At 39.3% G+C, this 22,446-nt stretch overlaps 1 protein-coding gene across 1 annotated transcript in view; it reads right to left on the bottom strand.

Annotated features, from left to right (window-relative positions):
- gnl2 (guanine nucleotide binding protein-like 2 (nucleolar)) overlaps positions 1–21,833 on the bottom strand; it is a 49,320-nt gene extending 27,487 nt beyond the window's left edge. Inside the window, exons 1-8 of the mRNA XM_043717874.1 lie at positions 21,686–21,833; positions 17,894–17,972; positions 14,784–14,878; positions 11,838–11,977; positions 5,373–5,557; positions 4,519–4,585; positions 3,705–3,863; positions 2,451–2,564 (exon numbers count right to left, since the gene is read on the bottom strand). Of these exons, the coding sequence (XP_043573809.1) occupies positions 2,451–2,564; positions 3,705–3,863; positions 4,519–4,585; positions 5,373–5,557; positions 11,838–11,977; positions 14,784–14,878; positions 17,894–17,972; positions 21,686–21,749 (903 nt within the window). The 5' untranslated portion in view covers positions 21,750–21,833. The remainder of the gene's footprint in view (positions 1–2,450; positions 2,565–3,704; positions 3,864–4,518; positions 4,586–5,372; positions 5,558–11,837; positions 11,978–14,783; positions 14,879–17,893; positions 17,973–21,685) is intronic.
- Positions 21,834–22,446: the final 613 nt, after the last annotated feature.

The following is a 22,446-nucleotide window of genomic DNA, read 5'->3' as shown; positions in this document are numbered from 1 at the left end:
AGTTTTTAAAAACAACATGTTGAGCATCTAATCAGGGACCAGACCATTTTACGTTTGGCAATATGTAATGAGGCAGATTTAAGAAATGATCTCAGAATAAAACTCCCTAGAAAATTTCATGGCAGAATTGATCATTCATTTTGAGGGGGACAAACTTGAGTCGGAAAGATCTCTGCTAAACTTAAATAAGAATAATTACAAAGGAATGAATCCGAAGTAGACTAGGAAAGGAGTTTAGCAGCAAAGTAATTGAGAGACAATAGCAGACATTTAAGAAAATAGCTCATGACTCACAACAAAGATATAGCCCAAAGAGAGAAGATTCTATGAAGGGGATTAGCCACCCGTGACTAACTAGGAAAGTTAGCAACAGCATTAAATTGAAAGAAAAATCATATACTCGAGCAAGGATTAGTGGTAAATCAGACAATTGGTAAATTCATTAGTGTTTACACTATTCTGAAATTACAAAGTCTGGTCCTAGATTTTCCCACAAGGGGAAACAACTTTTCAATATAAATCCTGTGAAGTCCCCTAAAAATCTTCTATGTTTCTATGTGGTAGCCTCTCATTCTTCTAAACTCCAGTGAGTACAGGACCAACCTACTCAACTTCTCATAAGAAAATCCCTCCACACCTAGGATCAAACTGTTGAACTTTCTCTAGACTGCCTCCAATGCCAGGATGTATTTCCTTAGATAAGGACCCAAAACTAATCACAGTATTCAAGGTCTATCCTAACTGATGCCTTGCATAGTTTTAGCAAGACTTCCCTACTTATGTCCTTCATTCCTTTTGAAATAAAAAAAAATCATTTGCCTTCCCTATTGACTGTTGAACTTGTATGCTAGCCATTTGATGTATAAACCCATACTCCCAGAGCTTCTTGTGCTGCAGCTTTATGTAGACTTTCTCCATTTAGATTAGATTACTTACAGCATGGAAACAGGCCCTTCAGCCCAACAAGTCCACACCAACCCTTTGAAGAGCAACCCACCCAGAGCCATTCCCCTACATGTACCCCTTTGCCTCAGGCTACGGGCAATTTAGCATGGCCAATTCACCTAACCTGTACATCTTTGGACTGTGGGAGGAAACTGGAGCACCCGGAGGAAACCCACGCAGGCACGGGGAGAATGTGCAAACTCCACACAGACAGTTGTCTGAGACCGGAACTGAACCCGGATCTCTGGCGCTGTGAGGCAGCAGTGCTAACCACTATGCCACAGTGCCACCCATCTAAATAATATTTAAATAATATTCAGCTCCTCTATTCTTCCTAGCAAAGTGCAGAATCCCTCCCCATTTTTCTACAATATATTCCAGCAGCCAATTATTTTGCCCACTTACTTAATCTTTCTAAATCCCTCTGCACATCCTTTGTGACACGCTCACAATTTGCCTTCCCACCTATTTTGATATTATCCACAAAACAGGTGATGGCACATTCACTTCCCTCATCCAAGTCATCATGAAAATGCCACCTTTATCTCAAATGTCTTCTATTTGTTAGCTAATCCTCTATTCATACTCATATACTATCCCCAACACCATTCGTTCTTTCCTTATCAAATGTTTTTCGGAAATCCACATGTCTTATATTGACAAGTTCCTCTTTATTTATTCTAACTGTTCTCTTCTCATATGATTCCCTAAGTTTTCTCCATGAAGCCATGCTCACACTGCAAAATTATATTATGTACTTGCAAATGTACAACCGTTCTATCTTTTATCATAGACTTAACATTTTTTTCCAAGAACAGATGTTAAGCTGACTGTCGGTCGTTATTTTTTTTTTGGCTCTTTCCTTTTTTGAATAAGAATGTTGGGTTTCTAATGACAGTTTTCTAACCATCTTGGACTTTCTCAAAATCTAAGAAATTTTGGAAAACTCCTACCAGTGCTTCCAATATTTCTGCAGCTACCGATCCAGATAACCTATTGGCTTTTAACCCTATTAGTTTTCCTATTACCGCTTCTCTACTACTGTAGTTACTTCTTTGAAATCATTTATTCATTAAGTTACCTGTTTGACAGACAACAGTACATACATTCTGTAGCAAATTCTGAATATTTGTTTCATTTGTATCGTGACTTTTTCAACCATGTGGCTTTTTCAACAAACCAAAACCAAGTACTTAACCAAGTCTGATTAATTCATCTGACATTACAACCCGCAAATCTGATCCACCTTTAGTTACTTGATTTGTCCAATCTTAGTTGAGATTAAGAGGATTTGTGGGAGCAACATCTTGTAATCTGTGTATTGTGTAATCTGAATCACAGTTGTATTTAGTTACATGCTGCTATACGAGGTCAAAATAGACCCATAAATATGTATCACCCAAAATTTATCCATTTAATACCTCACAACAGATTTTCAAAGTGAGTTTTCTTTGCAGTGCTGATCATGTTTGCAGCCAAGTGGGTTTTTTGTAAAAACCTCTTACCTTGCCAAACTGTCGCAAGAGTTGGATGAGAGCACCTTTTCCAAAGGGATTGGTGAGGCTGGCGTGAAAGGCAAGAGTTGGATATTCACGTGAGAGGATTGCAACCCATCGTTTCTAGGGCACAGAAAATGTAACTATTCACTTTTAATGCAATGTCTAAAGAAAACCTGCAATATGTGGAATCACAATTATTGTAACAGTTCACTGCAGACATATATACACAAAACTTTGTTTTAACCAATACCTTACCAACCTGCACTCTTGACTCCTCAAATACTGTGATGTCTAAATATGTATGCTGTAAATAAAGTATAACATTGATGTGTATACCCCTCGCATTATGTTTCTATTATTTGCTGTGAGTTTTTACATCAATTTTAGAAAGTCTTTTGGTATTTTTACACGGATTTCTTTTTGTGGGACGCTGCTGCCTTGAAGCTTTGCTTGTTCAGGGTTCACTGCAGTTATGTGTACCTCTTGATTATTCGGAATATTTGATCAGTCAGCACGCTTCTAGGGCTTTTACAGTACTGGTTAATAAAAGTTTGCTGTACTTGCTTAATGTTGTACAGCTTCATTCTAGACCTATATGTATGAATATCCCATTGATTACTGCATTGGCTGAATAGTTCAACTACTTCAATGATCAGTGAAGTCTTTAAAGAATTTTTAAAATTTGCCACAGTTATTCAGAATTGATCTGCTCAAGAAGTGAGAGAATCTGAATCCAATCCTAAAGCAACATATCTGGTCTCAAATTCCCTCTGCAAAGAAAAAGTATTCGCAGATTCCCACTTCATTAATTGATTAACTGGATCCCTTCACAAACTTTGTTTGCGGATTTGATGTTGAGTATGACGAGTCTGCCTATCTCATTGTACCAAGATGCTAATAATTGAAATTCTCTCATACTTTCCAGGGAGTTCCTGCATCCAGAATCACAAACATTTAGATTATTCAACTAAATCATCATCCTGAGATAGATTTTTAAGTACAGAAATACATGAAGCACAGAGACAGTATGCTAAATCTATATTTCATAAACAAAAGTAAAGATTTTCCTAGTAACTATTCTGGTGACGTACATTATTTTAACAGTATGTCATTAAACAAAAAGACAGAAACAGATCTTGATTTCACAAATCCTATTTTGAGAGTTTGAATTTTTTGCTCATCCACTGCAGCTATCAGGGGACGGGACTTTGCCCACACTGGAAAAGGAAAGTAATCATAAAATTAAAACCAAAACGTTACCGTTGCCCAGGTAGGTACGAGGTCACACTTGTTAAATACGAATACCAAATGTTTCCATGGCTTTTCCTTCTTTATGTAAGCCTCTATATGGGGTGAGCGTGTGCCAATTGGATCTCTGGCATCCAGTACTTGGATTATAACATCTGATGAATCAATCACCTAACCAAAAATCATTTTTACTGTTAAATAGGTTCAACAAAGAAACATACACATCCTTTATTAAATCATTTATAACATACCATTAAAATAGTATTTAAAAGTACGCATAATTATAAAGGGAAGTAACGCAATGTTTACATATGTATTCAATAAGATTTTAAGGAGTGGGTGGTGATGGCAGTGGAGACGATTATAGGCGACGTAATGAACTCCCTAATAAAAGCAGAAAATGCTATAAGTACTCAGCAGGTCATGAATCTGAAGCATGAACTCTGTTTTCTCTTCATTGATGCTGCTGAGTATTTCCACCAATTTCTGCTTTGATTTCAGCAATCAATTTTAGTCAGGTTCCTGTTTGATGTGGAAATTGGTGACATTTCTATTCTTTGCAAAGAGAATAGAAAATAGTTTATTATAGAAGACATTTGATCCTATTTACAAACTGAGAAAATAAAAAACCTTCCCATAAAGTTATAGATATAAAGAAACTTATGAAAAAATTACATAGCACATGTCCATCATAATTCTTGTCCATTTTTTGACAAAAGGAAAAGGAAAAGTGTGATTATTCAATTTACACTAACATTTCAAATCAGTTTATTGCTAAATTCTGATAGAAGACACCCATTGATAAAATTCCAAGCAAAGTACATACCTTGTACAGCTCACCCCATATTCTTTTAGACTGCCCTTTTTTGAAGATTTCTTCTCTGACTTCATCCCTAATCAAAATTGAAATTAACAAAATTGAAATCACCAACCACATTACGTTAAGTCGCCCCACGTTCCCTTCAAGATACACACCATACTTCACTTAGGCATTTGTAACCATCCTTTCATCACTGATGGGCCAAAACTCTGACATATCAGGTGGTTTTTTTTCCCTTAAAAAGATGACTATTGGAATCAAATCTCTGATTATGCCAAGAACAATGCCCCTCATCAATCACCATTGGTGGCCAAAGTTGAACCATAATTCAAACGTTCACCAGTAATGCTCTTAAGCAAATAATTGTCGCTTAGAGTGAGTGCCAGGTACTTTCTATCCATCCAGAAAATGACTGGCTTCAGTTAGCATCTTCCCTATAACAGCACAACTGAATTTGGAAACTTGGGCTTTAGCACTAACACTCCTGTCCACATAATGATACAAAGCAGCGAGCTTGAGTGGTAGCGGCCACTGCAGGCTCAGCAGCAACAAGATTTTCACGAAAGTTAAAAGGGCAAATTCTGAAAATTAAACGAGTGAAATATATTCCAGCTGTTACTGATACCACAGATGAAAAATAAATTCTGAAGCGCTGAAATACCATAAAATTTGTTGTACCCTCAAATTTTGAGTGGGACAGTTGTTAAGAGATTTTGGCGGCATCTTTGTAATTTTGCACGTTGTACTGATTTTTAAATGTACATTCCATAGGGACTATGGCAAATCCAATAATAAATCTTCAATATTCAAAATCAAGAGTTACATTTGTGCATCCCAACAGCTTCCTAGAATTTACTCACCTTACGCCAGTGTCTTCCACAACCAGATCTCGGTCTTTTTTTAGATCATATTCTTCTGCCAATGTTTGAGCTTTTTCCACCAGGCTTTGCACATCACAGACACCAAGATTTGGCCTCTTTCGTTGAGCTTTAGGACCAAAGGTTGTTTCAAATGTTTCCGTATCCAGAATATGAACTTTTGAATTCTGTAAACAAACAAAGTTTTGCGACAACATTCATCACTCTGAAACAGAAAATCACCTACTCAAATACACACATACTCAAATATAGATTCAAGTTCAAGCTTAGATTACATTACACTGGACAATTTACTGTGCAAATGTAGTACTGAGTCATTTGGTTCAGGAAACCCTTTGATCTTGACCATTGTAGAGTGGGGGATTACATACTGCAACCAACAGGGTAAATTTTAGCTTTCACACCCTGGGCAGCAATCCAAGGAGGAGAATAGATCTACCATCTATCACAACAATTCAAGCTCTCTGAATTTCAATTATTAATACCCTTAAAAAAAAGTACAAGGTTCACACTCCTGATGACAATATAATAATCCCCATCGAGAGATTACTGCAGCAGACAGCATTATCTGAGGAAACAAGTAAACTTGATTGTTTGCTTCTCTTCTTGCTGAAAAGCTTGCCAACTAATTACTTGAGTTAATACATGAAGAACTTGGTAAAGGTACCCAAGAAAAGCCTGTAGCTGCAGAAGTTGTCAACTTTGAGAAAAGAACAGAAGTAAAGGAGGTTTACAAAGAAGAAACATTTCTTTATCATCTTGCAAATAGACATCTCTATTTTGCATAACTGGATAAAATTTCATCAGGTTTTATAAACAAGATAAAGAGTCCAAACACAAAACATGACACTCAAAAATATTAAAGGAACTACAACACAAACAAGCCAATCTTAGAAAGTACTATGACAGAAGCATAATAGGAATTTGAAGACTTCTCCATATCCTTTAGCTCGACTGAAAAAAATCACAAGTGATTTTAACAATCTCCTTTTTTTTGGACTATTAACTTTAAAATAAATTATGGCTTATGTGGCAAAAGTTTTTTATAATAAATATGAGGTGTCTTGTGACAAACAACAGCAATTCACATCTGGGGAATTCTAGGCATTTGTTTCTCGGTCAGAATCATTGTAAAACTGATTTTAAAAAAAAGAGATAGCTTGAAATGTCAATGGTCCAATCATATTGAACGAATTTCAACAACTTCTAGGATGCTGCTTTTCCAGGCAGAATTTTAGATCCTTCATTTTAAATCATGAATGGATGAATATGCTTTTTACACTCAGAACAATGCTTTCACATCCTTGAAATCATGATGGCAGAAAGAATAATTGTAAAGCAAAGCAAATATCCATATAGACAAGTGAGCTAAGAAATGGATCAGGACCTAAGGTACAAATAACAAATACAAATGGATTGAACAAGATGAAGAACATGTTCCTAATCAGATTACCTGCATAACAATGATGGCCAAAAATTGACTCAAGATAGAATTTCAATCACATAACCGATGTTAACTTATTTGAGAGGAAAACAATCGAAGTGACAAACAAATCTAATACGTAGAGAGAAGTAATAATTGAAGCTGTTCACAGGAAGACCTGGGATTCATCAAGGAAATGTATGTTAGCTGGTATCCAGGCACTGCCCTCTCCCTCCAAAGTTATCTACTTCTCGAGCCTTTCACGTGCGCAGACATGGTTCTTTCTGGTTTGGCCACACTACATATTAACCGTAATTGATCTTATTGAGAGGTGGAATAATTTCAAGAGACTGAATTGCCTAAATCTGCTACTACACTGAACTACAAGTCTAAAACTACAAAACTGACAGTCAAACACATAACTTTTAATCCTCACGTCTTTACCATATTTTTGAAAAAATATAGAACGTTAATTGTTTGTTCATGGGTCATTTTTGAGAGATCGTGGACACAAATAGAATTATCTTTTCAATGTAGTTAATTCTGCTAACCCTGTTTATCCTTATAAACTCAACCTTCTCCACGTTCATGAGACTCAGAAAATTTACTAAACACACTGACGAGGTACCAGTGAACAACGTCTACAAACTATAATATTCACAGGTACATACCACTGTATTGTGGGTTTTCAACATCACTTTATCTACATAAAACCAAAAAGATATTAAGTGGACAACTCTGAACTGAAATGTGCAGGTTTAATACACAACGTAGATACATGACATGACATGGGAGGAACCATCAGGGCTGAATTAGTGTATAATATATTGAAGACCAGGTTCCTCAACCAGCACTCAAATATAGTTACTAAGCAGCATATTTCAAGCGATAACTAATGATCATTGGATCATTCGGAGTGCCACAAGGATCGGTGCTGGGTCCACTACTTTTTGTCATTTACATAAATGATTTGGATGCGAGCATAAGAGGTACAGTTAGTAAGTTTGCAGATGACACCAAAATTGGAGGTGTAGTGGACAGCAAAGGGGGTTACCTCAGATTACAATAGGATCTTGACCAGATGGGCCAATGGGATGAGAAGTGTAGATGGAGCTTAATTCAGATAAATGCAAGGTGCTAAATTTTGGGAAAGCAAATCTTATAGGACTTACACACTTAATGGTAAGGTCCTAGGGAGTGTTGCTGAACAAAGAGACCTTGGAGTGTAGGTTCATAGCTCCTTGAAAATGGAGTCGCAGGTAGAAAGGATCGCGAAGGCAGCGTTTGGTATGCTTTCTTTTATTGGTCAGAGTACTGAGTACAGGAGTTGGAAGGTCATGTTGCGGCTGTACAGGACATCGGTTAGGCCACTGTCAGAATACTGTGTGCAATTCTGGTCTCCTTCCTATTGGAAAGATGTTGTGAAACTTGAAAGGGCTCAGAAAAGATGTACAACAATGTTGCGAGGGTTGGAGGATTTGAGCATTAGGGAGAGGCTGAACAGGCTGGGGCTGTTTTCCCTGGAGCATCGGAAGATGAGGGGTGACCTTATAGAGGTTTACAAAATCATGAGGGGCATGGATAGGATAAATAGACAAAGTCTTTTCCCTTTGGTGGGCGAGTCCGGAACTAGAGGCATAGGTTTAGGGTGAGAGGGGAAAAGATATAAAAGAGACCTAAGGGGCAGCTTTTTCACACAGAGGTGGTGTGTGTATGGAATAAGCTGCCTTGGGAAGTGGTGGAGGCTGATACAATTGCAACATTTTAAAGGCATTTGGATGGGTAAACAAATAGGAAGGGTTTGGACGGATATGGGTCGGGTGCTGGCAGGTGGGACTAGATTGGGTTGGGATATCTGGTCGGCATGGACGGGTTGGACCGAAGGGTCTGTTTCCATGCTGTACATCTCTATGACTCTACATAGCATGGATACTCAAAATAACTACTCCACACTGGGTTAAAATATCTTTTTAAATGTCTGATAATCTGTAAAATGTTTGGAGAAAACAATTTATCAGAAATTTCAACCTGATATATGGGTAGTGCAATTCTATAGATCAAAACATTGAGATGAGTACATATACATTATTTAGTCCAAAAATGATTTGAAGACAAATCAATAAAGTTCAATGTTTCACCAGCAAACCTTGTACACAGCTTTGCTTGATGAGCAGCTGCTCACATCAGGTCCCTCAAACATCTAAATATTTTGGTGATCAGTAATTTTCGTACCACTTAAGACAAAGTTACTGCACCATGGCTAATTAAAGATCAAGTATTATTTGAATATTTAATGGAGTTCATCTTTGGTAACTAACTTGAACATTAGCAAGAAAAGAATGCTTCCACTTTTGAAATAAGTTAGAAAGTGCAAAAAATACATAAATATACAAAACAGAGGGCAAAACTTTAAAGGGAACCGAAGGGGCAACATTTTCATGCAGAGGTTGGTGCGTATATGGAATGAACTGCCAAAGGAACTGGAGGAGGCTGGTCATTTAAAAGGCATCTGGACGGGTATATGAATAGGACGAGTTGACAGGGATAGCACCAAGCGCTGGGAAATGGGACTAGATTAATTTAGGATATCTGGTTGGCATGGACAAGTTGGACAGCAGTTTCTGTTTCTGTGCTGTACATTTCTATGACGTGCAAAATTATTTTATGATTATCAGAGCAATTTTGCTAAAACGGTCACTGACTGGTCAAAAGAAAACCAGATTATGCCATTGGATCTCAATATCAGCTTTTTAAATAGCTCCATATATAGGGAGTTAACACATTGAAAGCACTATTTTCAGGAATGACAATAATTTCTGACTACCAAGAGGCAAGGACCTCCATGACTGCTAAAAAAAAAAGCGATTTGGCAAGAAGAATCAGAATGCTTTACTTATTTATGCTTTTGATTAAATTGTGGCAAATGCTGAAGGGCAAAAGAAATTTTAAAAGTGTTCCACAAATTCCTTTGAAAGAAAACCCTTCTTTAAAAAGAATCAGTCATGCATCTTCTCAAAAGTTCTAAAGGCAGGACTCTTTTTAAGTTATTCCAAATGTGACAGCAACAGGATAAAATGCTTTATTTAAGACAAGTTTTACCTAATACTGAATGTGATTCCAAACAGGATACAACTGTCAGAAGTCTAAAGCTTATGATACCATGGAACAGCCTCACACAAAAATGCATTCAAAAATACAGCAGTCCAAAAGCCACAAATTGTATTCCTGATTAAAAGTACAAAGTTTAAACTGTTTCCAGCCAGCAGCATATTTAGCCTCCCCAGGAGAGTGATTTAAGCTGTTTTGCCAATTACAATTTATGACTTAATTTTTAAATTTCCACTTTGAATTTATAGGAAAATCTTTTGACACTGCATTTCCTTCATGATATACTGCCAGCATGAATAAAGTACCATCAGAACTTACACCATCACTGCCAATGAACTTCACAATAAACAACTTCAGTCGACACTACCAAGAAATTACACACAAATGTCAAGTGACTGAAATTTGAAAGATGCAGAGCATTTTCTTTTTGACGATTTGTATTTTAGTCTAGATGCTACAAATAATCTCCACTTTAACTGCAACATTGTATTCAGAACTCCAAGCAGCAAACAAGTTTCCATTAACAATGGCTACCAACTGATGATCAGATTCTGAAATTGTAAGGATCCTCCTCCACTGCCTCATTCCAATGGATGAGGAACTCCTTCCAAAGTGTCAGTGCAATATTTGTCCAAGACTTTCACAATATAGCAAATTCAAGAAAAGTGTAAAGAACAGTACATCCACTGTTTTGACCTTACTAAAACCCCTGTCTCTGTCTCCTTTGAAGGCTTAAGAAGTACTTTGGCATCCTCAAAGTTGTCAGGAGTTTCCATCTCTTCCACAACAAAGTGCAAGTCGGGTAATCACAAATCTTAGCTCAATGAAATCTGGCCTTAAAGCAAGGTTGTTCCATTTCACCAACTCTTCTACATTATCTTTATTGTATCTCATCCCCAACAAATTAGCCACGTAGAAATAATTTTCAGCATAGACAGGAAACTGTTCAGATTACACCTGCCTTCAATCCAAAACCAGACCAAGCTCAAAGAGCTTCATTGAGCTGAAGCAGCTTATGTGTATGCAGTCAACTCTCTGACTGAAGTACATGATAAATGGATCTTTTAATTATCACCAGAAACCCTAATGAGCTTTTCCAGCCAGAACTGATTAAGATAATGGAGGGATACTGCAAAATGTGGACCATTTTCCTGATCTCAGGAATATTCTCTGAATGAAGGCAGACACAAATAACAAAATTCATCCTCGCTTCCATGTGGCCAGCTCAGCCTTTGGCTGAGAGGGGAAGGAAGTGTCTGAGAATCAGGATCTCAAGCCCAAAATTAAGGATATTGTTTATCAGGTCACAGTGATCCCCACACCCCTATCAGCTTCAGAGAACTGGATAACCTATGTAAATGAAAGTGCGAGACAAATGTCACCAGCAATATCCAACAACATTTTTCAAATCCAGTGGCAAGAAAATCAATGCAATAGCTCAGAAATGAGGCACTCATCACACAAAACCAGTTTTGCTGGACAGGACATATCATTCTTATGCTGACTGCAGCTCCTGAAGCAATTTCTCAATTTGGAACTCGGACACAGTAGGAACTCCCAGGAGGACAGTGGAAATATATATGGACATCTTTAAAATGTCCCTGGAGAAGTAAAACATACCATACCATGCACAACTCAAGACTTGTGACCGACCAAGACAAAAAGATTCATTCGAGAAGGCACCAAAACAAAAATGGTTTTTCAAAACTTGTGTAGATGAAGTGGAGGCTTTGAAGGGAAACAACCCATCTACCCAGCCTTTGAAGTACCAGCTTTCCTGCAGAGTTTGCTGAATGAACTTAATCAGACATCTCAGCACCCACTGAACTTGTGAGGATGCAAGTCAACCTCGATGACCAAGGGACATTTTAAGAATAAATTTCTATCTAATCAATAAAAGAAAATTAATAACTTACGTGAGGCTTGATTCGGTCATTGAGGAGGGACATTGGAAGTTTGGTCTGCTTCATAACTACTCTATAAGGGTCTTTCATCACGTTGCCCATTTCATCTTGGAATTTTTGTAGCAATGACTGGTTTATGACACGAGTGTTAGCTGTTCACAAAACAAAAAGATTTTACCAGTATATTTTTAGAAGATAGATTTTCAAATAAAATCTGAGTCGCACAATACTAAAATAAGAATACAGGGAACTTGCGTGCCCAGATTTCTGCTCTTGGAATAGCTATTACATGGTGGGAAACTTTCCCAGCAGAATTGACTGTATCAATTCTACATTTCATCTGAGAGGGGAACTGAGATCAGGCACTTAAGTTGAGAAATCCTGGGTACAAGGTTAACCCTTGGAGCCCTCTTATGGCACAGTGGTAATGTCCCTACCCCTGGACCAGGAGGCCCACATTCAATCCCATCTGCTCCAGAGGTTTGTAATAACATCTCTGAACAGGTTGATTAGAAAAACAGGTTAAATAAAAAACATATTCTGTTAACTCTTAAAGCCTTCCTATGGCACAATGGTAACATCTCTACTCTGGGCCAGGAGGCCCGAGCTCAAGCTCCACCTGCTCCAGAGGTGCATAATAATGTCTATGAGCAAGTTAATTAAAAAACATCTGCTGGTTAAGCCTTTAATGTTCTTGCATTTGTAGCACCGACAGGCATAACCTGTAGTAAAAGAAAAAGTATTATTGGAGACCTTAAAATTGAGAAATTTCAGGACCCGATGACCTTAGCCTGCGTTGAAAGAGATGTCTATAGGTATAGTGGATACACTGGTGACCTTGTTGCAAAATTTCTATGAATTCTGCAACAGTACTTACAAATTGAAAGGTTGGAAATGTATCCTAACTGTTTAAAAAAAAGAGACAAAATCAGCAACAGACTTGCGAGTTCAATGCCAGTAGAAGGAAATATGAATAAATTATTATAAACGATTGATTACTGGTACTGAGAAGACATTGGTCTCAATGTACAGTGTTAATGTGGACTTCTGAAGTGGAAACCACATTTCAAAACCTAATTCAGTTTTAAAAGGATATTACTAGCAGAGCCAATAAGGACGTGGTACATTTTGATTAGCAGAAGTCTTTTAATAAAGTCCCACACAGGAGGACAGTAATCAAAACTGAAGGCATGAAATTGAGGGTAACATTCTGGTTAGGTCAATTGCCATGCTGAAAATTGCCCTGTAGTTTCCAGGGTTGTGCAGGCTAGGTGGGTTAATCATGTTAAATGTAAGGTTATGGGGATGGGGTGGGGGGGATGCTGGGGTGATTCTGGTTTGGATGGTCTTCGGAGGGTTGGTGCATACTCAGTGGGCTAAATAGCCTCTTTCTGTACTAAAGGGATTCTATTATTCTACGGTATGAGGATTGGTTAATAGGCTAAAAGCAGAGAAATGGAATAAATGGGTCATTCTCAGATTGACAATGACCAGTAGGATATCACATGCATCAATGCTTGGACCCAAGTGATTGCCATCTATAACAATGATTTGACTAGAGGGACCATCTGTCAGTTTTCTAAGTTTGCAAGTGACACAAAATTATGAGGCAATGAGAGTTGGGAAATACAGAGAGGCTTCATAGAATTTAAACAGGCTAAGGTGACAAGAGCACAGCAGAAGGAATAAGTGAGAGGTAAGTGGTAAGTGAGAGATCATCCATTTTCGTAGGAGGAATGAAGGTACACTACTTGCATGATACGAGACTGAAAAGTGTTGATGTTCAAAGGAACCTAGATGCTCTCTATTAGTCAATGAAAGCTAGTATAAAGGTGTAGCAAGCAATTCACAAGGCAACATGATGAGAGTTCAGGAGCAAGGTTTTGCTTCACTTGTATCAAACAGTGGGGCAACTGCACTCGGATTGAGTGCAGTTCTGGACTTCATACCTAAGGATATACTTATCACAGTGGCAGTACAGCAGAGTTTCACCAGACTCATTTCTGGATGGTGAGATTGCACTCTGATGAGGGGAGAGGAAACAGGGCCTGTTTTCTCTGGAGTTTAGATGAATGAGAGACAATTGATGAAAACATACAAAACTCTTAAAGGAATAGATAGAGCAGATCCAGAAAGGATACTTCCCCTGGTTGTGGGGTCTAGAACTAGAAAGAGACAGTCTCTAAATCAAAGGCAAGGCATTAGATGGAAATGAAAAAGAATGTCTTCAATGGGCGACAACACGTTAGCATTTTCTACCAAAAAAGGCTGTGGACATTCAGTCATTAGTTCAAGACAGAGACTGAAATTTCTAGGTACCAATGACACCAAGTGATATTGAGACAGCATAGGAATACGGCAGCATATTGATGATCAGCCATGATTTACAATGTCACAGTAGGCTTGGATGGTTGAATGGCCTTCTCCTGCTCCTACATTCCTTCACTCCCAGCAACTCCTGCATCTAAGTTTAAATATATCAATATATACTATTTTTAAAAGTGAGTTTACACAAAAATACACTGAGACGTATTTGTTCCATGTGTTTATATTAAACAAAAGGGTTTAAGCTGCTGTAAAAGCTAATAAAAAAACCTCGCACCTCTGCCATTTGACATATGTAATACCTTATCACTTAATCAAATGAAGTAACTTTTGTGATCTAATTAACTCTATAGGTTGTACAAATACCAGAAGAGACTGAACTGAACAAAAGTCCACTCATATTTCATCTTAATCCCTTTGACTTGTACTACTGCTTCAAATCCCTCCCATCGTTAAGAAATTAAGAGACAGATTTTAGCTGCAGATCCTGCAGAGGTCCAGACAACAAGTCTGCTGCTGACTTCAACTGCTCAAACCGAACACATTCAGTTATTCATGCCAGCACAGCCGGTGCATCAAACCAACTATACCCATTGTCTTCCTCCATCTTCTGCACAGAAAATATGAACTCACCAAACCACTTGATATTTGGCTCCACGCGGGCAGTAGTGCCGGATGAAACTTTTGACTGGAATTGCAGGGGCCGGATGACCTTTCCTGCTTTGTTTCTACAAAGGAAAAATATCATTAAGTATAAAATGGTTCTGCGCTTCAGAAAAATTAGTAAACGTTGAGGTAGAACAAAAGTACAATTAATAGATCAAGTCATAAGGAGGTCAACAGTCCAACTTTTTGAGAAAAGCACAATCACAAAACATGAGCAGAAGTGTGAGCATTCTTAACAGAATGTAAGGTTGATAAACCATAAGGATTCAATTATTGAGTATCTCAAACTACTTTCCATTCAAATACAAAAATTATTTTAATCATTGGGCACCACTTCAGAAATCATATTAGAAAATACAACAATGGTAAACTTCCACTATCATACAGCTAAATGTTCAATGTAAACCCAATATTCACCTGCCAAGTCACTCAACACTTAAGAGCTAACTGCATCAGACTCTTTGCTTTAATTTTATGCAACATCATTACTAAATTTCAGAGATCTGCACTGTGTAGATAACAAGCTGGTGTCATGATCACACAAAGCATGTCTGCAACTTTTCGTGTGAACATATAGCTTGTTGAACTCTGTTGTTTTTAATTTTTCCAAGTTTAAAAAAGTGTAAGGCTTAGCCTTTTAAATAAGATCAATGGTTATTTAGTAACAACTATTTCTCAAGGTTTCCAACTAAAAATTATTAAAAGTAGACACAGATAAAAGATTCTTTGCGGTGGATGTAAGAGCTGTCTATTATCGCTGCATCTTGTTTAAAGATACTCTTTTGAAGTTAAGGGACTATAAACTTGAAGTTGCAATTCAGAAGCTGTGTTGGCTTCTGCAGTCTTGTTTAACTCACATTTATGGCTTTCAAGTGGTGGCCGTAGCGTGTGTCAACATAACATATCTTAGCTGGATTGTTGTCATCTCATCAGGTTGAGAATCTCTCTCATGCTGACATACAGAGATCGTCTTGCTGTCTTATCTTTAAAGTAGTGTGTCACAGAGACTCCCACAGAAAGGACGCAAGAATGCTGCTATATTAACTTCTCTGATTAATGTTCCATAAAGTAAACACAATTAAGCTGGAATTCCGTGAGGGTCTGTTATGTTTCCTCTTTGTTACTTCCTCAAAAAACTCAATCAAGTTTGTGAGACATTATTTCCCACGCACATAGCCACATTGACTATCCCTAATCAGTCCTTGCCCTTCCAAATACATGTACGTCCTGTCCCTCAGAATTCCCTCCAACAACTTGCCCACCAACGACAACAGGCTCACTGGTCTATAGTTCCCTAGCTTGTCCTTACCACCCTTAAACAGTGGCACCACATTAGCCAACCTTCAGTCTTCCGGCACCTCTTCCCCATGGGAGACTGATTACCAAGGTTAGATCTCATGGAATACAGGGAGAACTAGCCATTTGGATACAGAACTGGCTCAAAGGTAGAAGACAGAGGGTGGTGGTGGAGGGTTGTTTTTCAGACTGGAGGCCTGTGACCAGAGAAGTGCCACAAGGATCGGTGCTGGGTCCACTACTTTTTGCCATTTACATAAATGATTTGGATGTGAGCATAAGAGGTACAGTTAGTAAGTTTGCAGATGACACCAAAATTGGAGGTGTAGTGGACAGCGAAGGTTACCTCAGATTACAACAGGATCTGGACCAGATGGGCCAATGGGCCGAGAAGTGGCAGATGGAGTTTAATTCAGATAAATGCGAGGTGCTGCATTTTGGGAAAGCAAATCTTAGCAGGACTCTTACTCCCTAGGACCTTACCATTAAGTGTATTACAGAACAAAGAGACCTTGGAACGCAGGTTCATAGCTCCTTGAAAATGGAGTGACAGGTAGATAGGATAGTGAAGAAGGCATTTGGTATGCTTTCCTTTATTTGTCAGAGTATTGAGTACAGGAGTTGGGAGGTTATGTTGCGGCTGTACAGGACATTGGTTAGGCCACTGTTGGAATATTGCATGCAATTCTGGACTCCTTCCTATCAGAAAGATGTTGTGAAACTTGAAAGGGTTCAGAAAAGATTTACAAGGATGTTGCCAGGGTTGAAGGATTAGAGATATAGGGAGAGGCTGAACAGGCTGGGGTTGTTTTCCCTGGAGCGTCGGAGGATGAGGGGTGACCTTATAGAGGTTTACAAAATTATGAGGGGCATGGATAGGGTAAATAGACAAAGTCTTTTCCCTCGGGTCAGGGAGTCCAGAACTAGAGGGCATAGGTTTAGGGTGAGAGGGGAAAGATATAAAAGAGACCATGGGGCAACTTTTTCACACAGAGGGTATGGAATGAGCTGCGAGAGAAAGTGGTGGAGGCTGGTACAATTGCAACATTTAAGAAGCATTTGGATGGGTATATGAATAGGAAGAGTTTGGAGGGATATGAGCCGCGTGCTGGCAGGTGGGACTAGATTGGGTTGGGATACCTGGTCAGCATGGACGGGTTGGACCGAAGGGTCTGTTTCCATGCTGTACATCTCTATGACTCTATGTTTCCTGTTTTTCACATTGGCATGACCTATTGTGTTGTCCAAAGTTTAACGAATTTTAATTGACTTTCTTTATGACTGATGTCAAAAATACAGAGCATCCTGTCTTTCTGGCAGGAATAAATTAACAGGTCAGTCAAGTGACACCTGAAATCTTCAAGTTGACACGTTCATCTAAAAAAGTTCAAATTAACCTTCTTTATAAAATGGGTATTATAATGATATGGTTGTGACACTGACAAACCCCACCTGTAATACCACGCGTTTGTGTTTCATGTTACAGTAGTAATTACTTAAATCATGAAAAGTTGGAGGTATTTTTTCTAGTTGAAAATTTCTTCAGCTGATGTCACAATTTATAGTTTACTTGAGTCCTATTAGCATAACTGTTCTCTTTCATCCTTCCTCTAACACCCCTTCACAAAAATACAGTAGATCAATGAAGTTTCAGTATTATCAAATTGTGGAATTAAACTATCTTTCTGTCTCGGATGATTGTGAGTTAACCATTGTCCAGATAAATTCTACAATTTTTATGTGATTGAATTTTGCAACAAAAAAATAATTAGGATATCTACCTTCGTTCCTTCTGTCTGTACATATTAAGGCGTTTAATAGTCGCCCGGTCTCTCGTATGGCCTGCATCTTTCGGCCGATCTGCTCAGAAACAAAAGCACTATTAAAGACAAACCACTTTATCACTGAAAAAAATTCTAAATGACAAATATTTGAATAAAGGAGTGTAAATATAGCAAAACTGAAATAGGTAACTTTTAATTAAGGAAAAATGCATTAAGTTTTCAAGCGGTTTCTTACCTAAATAAGAGATTATGTACCATGCATATACATAATATGCGTATTACAACCAACTAGTACTATGCTTAGGACTTAACGAAACACTGCTTTCTGTTTGCAAAGAGAGGGAAGTCAGAAATTGAAGAAAGGCATTGTTTGCTGCTTGAAACTTTTACATCAAATAATTCATCTCTAACAAACCTGTAGAAATCTTAAACTTGTAATGCAACTTGCGAAAATCCTAGTGATTCAATTAATGACTGGGATCTACTTCATTCCCAGAGGCTAATCTCAAGAATTTATCAATTTTTATGGTTTGGCACTATCTTAGAGAAGTACCGGTAAGAAAGTGAATTAACTGTAATTTCATGCTACAGATTTATGCATATCAAATAAAAAGCAGGCTGAAATCATCCAAATATATTTGATGTAAATGCCACACAGCGCACACCACTAAATCTTTGTTGTTGTACAAATGTACAAAGTAGAAGTAAGCTATTTGGTTCATTCAGTCTGCACAGCCACTCGGTTAAATCATGACTGATGTGTTTGAGTTTCAAATTCAATATTTCCATCTTCCCAATAATCTTTGATTCTCCTGCCTAACAAAATTTATCTCTGCCTTAAAAGTATACAACAATCTGCTTCCACTGACTTCTGAGGCAGGGTGAACCAAAGTAGCACCACCCTTGGAGAGCAAAAACACAATTCGCTGCAACCCAACCAAAGACCTTTTGGGTACCAAGATACCAAGTCATCCATCAGTCTGAGTGGAAACAAGTCAAGTCTGTTCAATTTATCCTCAGTGAACATTCAGTTAGCCATTCCAGATATCAACTTCCTCTGGGAGAAAGTGAGGACTGCAGATGCTGGAGATCAGAGCTGAAAATGTGTTGCTGGAAAAGCGCAGTAGGTCAGGCAGCATACAAGGAACAGGCGAATCGACGTTTCGGGCATAAGCCCTTCTTCAGGAATGAGGAAAGTGTGTCCAGCAGGCTAAGATAAAAGGTAGGGAGGAGGGACTTGGGGGAGGGGCGTTGGAGATGCGATAGGTGGAAGGAGGTCAAGGTGAGGGTGATAGGCCGGAGTGGGGTGGGGGCGGAGAGGTCAGGAAGAAGATTGCAGGTTAGGAAGGCAGTGCTGAGTTTGAGGGATTTGACTGAGACAAGGTGGTGGGAGGGGAAATGAGGAAACTGGAGAAGTCTGAGTTCATCCTCTGTGGTCGGAGGGTTCCTAGGCGGAAGATGAGGCGCTCTTCCTCCAACCATCGTGTTGCTATGGTCTGGCGATGGAGGAGTCCAAGGACCTGCATGTCCTTGGTGGAGTGGGAGGAGGAGTTGAAGTGTTGAGCCACGGGGTAGTTGGGTTGGATGGTCCGGGTGTCCCAGAGGTGTTCTCTGAAACGTTTCTCTGTACCACTTCAAAGCATATAATTTTTTCCTTATTTAAGGCGGCCAAAATTGCACACAGTATTCAAGATGTGTTCTTACCAATGCCATTTATAACTAAAGCATAACATCTTACTTTATTGTCAACTTCTCCCACAATAAAGGAAAGCATCCCATTAGACTTTGCCATTATTTGCTATACCTGCATACTAACTTTGTACGACACATGCACAAAGATTTCTCTGTACCTGGAAATTCTACAATCTTCCTACATTTGCCTTTTTATTCTTTGTGCCAAAATGAACTTTACATTTTTTCCAGATTACACTCCATCTGCCAGATTTTGCCCACGCACTCAAACTGTTTATGTCCACTTGCAATTCATTATGTTTACTTAACGTAACTATCATGGTAATGTCTACAAAGCTCGCTACCCTAATTTTAAACCCTCAACTACCCAACTACAAAATTACAGTGATACAACCCAGCAGGAGGCCATTCAGCTCATTGTGTCTGTTTTGGCTCCTTCAAGTATATATCCAATTCACATTTGAATATTAATATTGAACCTGGTTGCAACACCCCTTCAAGCAGTCCATTCTACATCACAATTCACCACAAAGTGCTCAGGCTATCTTGGGTTTTCTTCTGTGCCATCTTGGTCTGTTCCAGTAACACTACAGCACTAGTATCTAATTGGCAGTATGGGAGATTGTGCACATATGTCCTGCACACATAAGACAAGACAAAAACAATCCAGCCAATTACCTGCCTGTTGTTCTACTCTCGATCATCAGCAAAGTGATGGAAGGTGTCATCAATAGTGTTATCAAGAAGCACTTGCTTAGCAATAACCCACTTACTGACACTCAATTCGATTCCGCGAAGCCCCCTCAGTTCCTGATCTCATTACAGCCTTGCTTCAAACATGGACAAAACAGCAGAATTCCAGAAGTGAGGTGGATGTGACAGCCCTTCATATCAAGGCCGCATTTGACTGACTGCAGCATCAAGGTGCTCCAGTAAAACTAGAATCAATAGGAACCAAGAAAAGAAAATTATCTGCTGGTTAGAGTCATATCAAGTGGAAAGGAAAATGGTCGTTGGAGGTTAATCTTCTCAACTCCAAAACAGCACTGCAGAAGTCCCTCAGGATAGTATCCTCAGCATAACCAGTTTCAGCAGTGACCTTCTTTCCAACATAAATCAGAAGTAGAGATATTCACTGATGAACTGCATAAACATTCATTACCAATCATGACTCTTCAGAAACTGAGACAATGGAGCTGGAAGAGCACAACAGGTCAGACAGCATCCAAGGTGCAGGAAAGTCAACATTTTGAGCTGAGGGGGACAACAAACATCTTCAACAGGAGAAAATCTAACCATCATCTCTTGACATTCAATGACATTGCCATCAATGAATTCCCCAGCTATCAGCATCTTGGGGTTACCATTGACCAGAAACTGAACTATATGAGTCATATGAGCTACAAAATCTAGTAAGAGATTTCTGCAACAAGTGACTCAACTCTTCAAAGCCTAGTCCATTATCCACAAGACAAATTGGGAGAGTGATGGAATAATCTCCACTTGCCTGGAATAAGTGCACATCTAAAAGCAAGCACAAAGCTGGAGAGTTCAGAATATCCAGAGACTTTTCTCCAGGACAGGATTGATTGACTGGTACGAGAAGTCATAGTTGGAAGGTATTAGGAGGAAGGTATAAAGTAGACATCAGATGTAGTTTCTTTATACAGAGAGTTGTGAATGTATGGAATGCATTGCCAGCTGTGGGGGTGGAAGCAAAGTCACTGGGGCCATTTAAGCGACTGCTGGGCATGTACATGGATAGCAGTGAGTTGAGGGGCGAGTAGGTCAAGTTACTATAGTTTACATTAGGATTAAGTCTCGGCATAACATTGTGGGCCTAAGGGCCTGTTCTGTGCTGTACTTTTCTATGTTCTAATACAGCCGTCTGCTGGAGTTGCATCATATCCACAAACATTCACTCCCAACTCTTCCTCTCAGTTCCCCATCTCCTCTTATGCACCTCATCTCCACCACCCCCATACTCTGAAGACCCCTCCTCATCTCTCACTCCCTCTGACCATCTACAACTGTCCTCTCACTCTCAACTCCCTTCCCCTCCCTTCCCTCACTTTAACCCTCTCCCCTCTCCCTTACCGGGGTTAGTGCTCGACCTGGACGGGTTAACGGTCCCGCGGCCCCTGTACGCGGGTTTCACCATAATGCCCCTGCAGCTGCTGCTCGAGCTCCGCCGCCGACCACAGGCCCCGCGTGGCCCCTTACGTCATCACCCTGCGACCATCGCCCTCACGTCATCACCCTGCGACACAAGGTCGTGAACTGCTAGCAGTGGTGGGGTTCCCCGGCAGTTCCACGTGTGGGAACACAGAAAATCAAGCGGCTGCTTTAAAAATGTTAATGTTTCGGGGGTTGATTACCTTTTTTCTCACTTCTGATGTTCGGGTTTAAATCATTCTTCATTGTAAAGACAAGACTTTTGCATTGACATAACAACTTCAGGACAAGTGCTTTGCCGCCACTGAACTACTCGATGGAGTGTAGGAAAGAGCCCTGCAAATGTTTGAGACTATCTCTCCAACTCCCTGATTCCACACCACCCCCAGTTTGTTTGCCCTTCCCCGATTTCCCTTCCTCCCTGAATTCCCATTCCTGATTCCTCCACTCCTTAATTCCAAGCTTGCTGCTCGCCCTTCCCCGGTTACCCTCTCCCCGTTCACTGCCCACTTCTTCACCCTGTTTCAAAAGCACGTCTGTGCTTCAAAGCAAAGTGCAGCATTTTTGTATGATATCGTATGTAGATTCCACATAATGACGTAGTGTCTAGAATTTCATGTATGCATGTTTCTGGATGAGATTACATGCATAGTAGTGGCTATCAGCAAATACTGCCTGTTATG

The sequence above is a fragment of the Chiloscyllium plagiosum genome, chromosome 27, assembly GCF_004010195.1.
Source record: "Chiloscyllium plagiosum isolate BGI_BamShark_2017 chromosome 27, ASM401019v2, whole genome shotgun sequence".
NCBI classification, from domain to species: domain Eukaryota; kingdom Metazoa; phylum Chordata; class Chondrichthyes; order Orectolobiformes; family Hemiscylliidae; genus Chiloscyllium; species Chiloscyllium plagiosum.
This window is presented reverse-complemented; position numbering and strand designations above follow the sequence as displayed.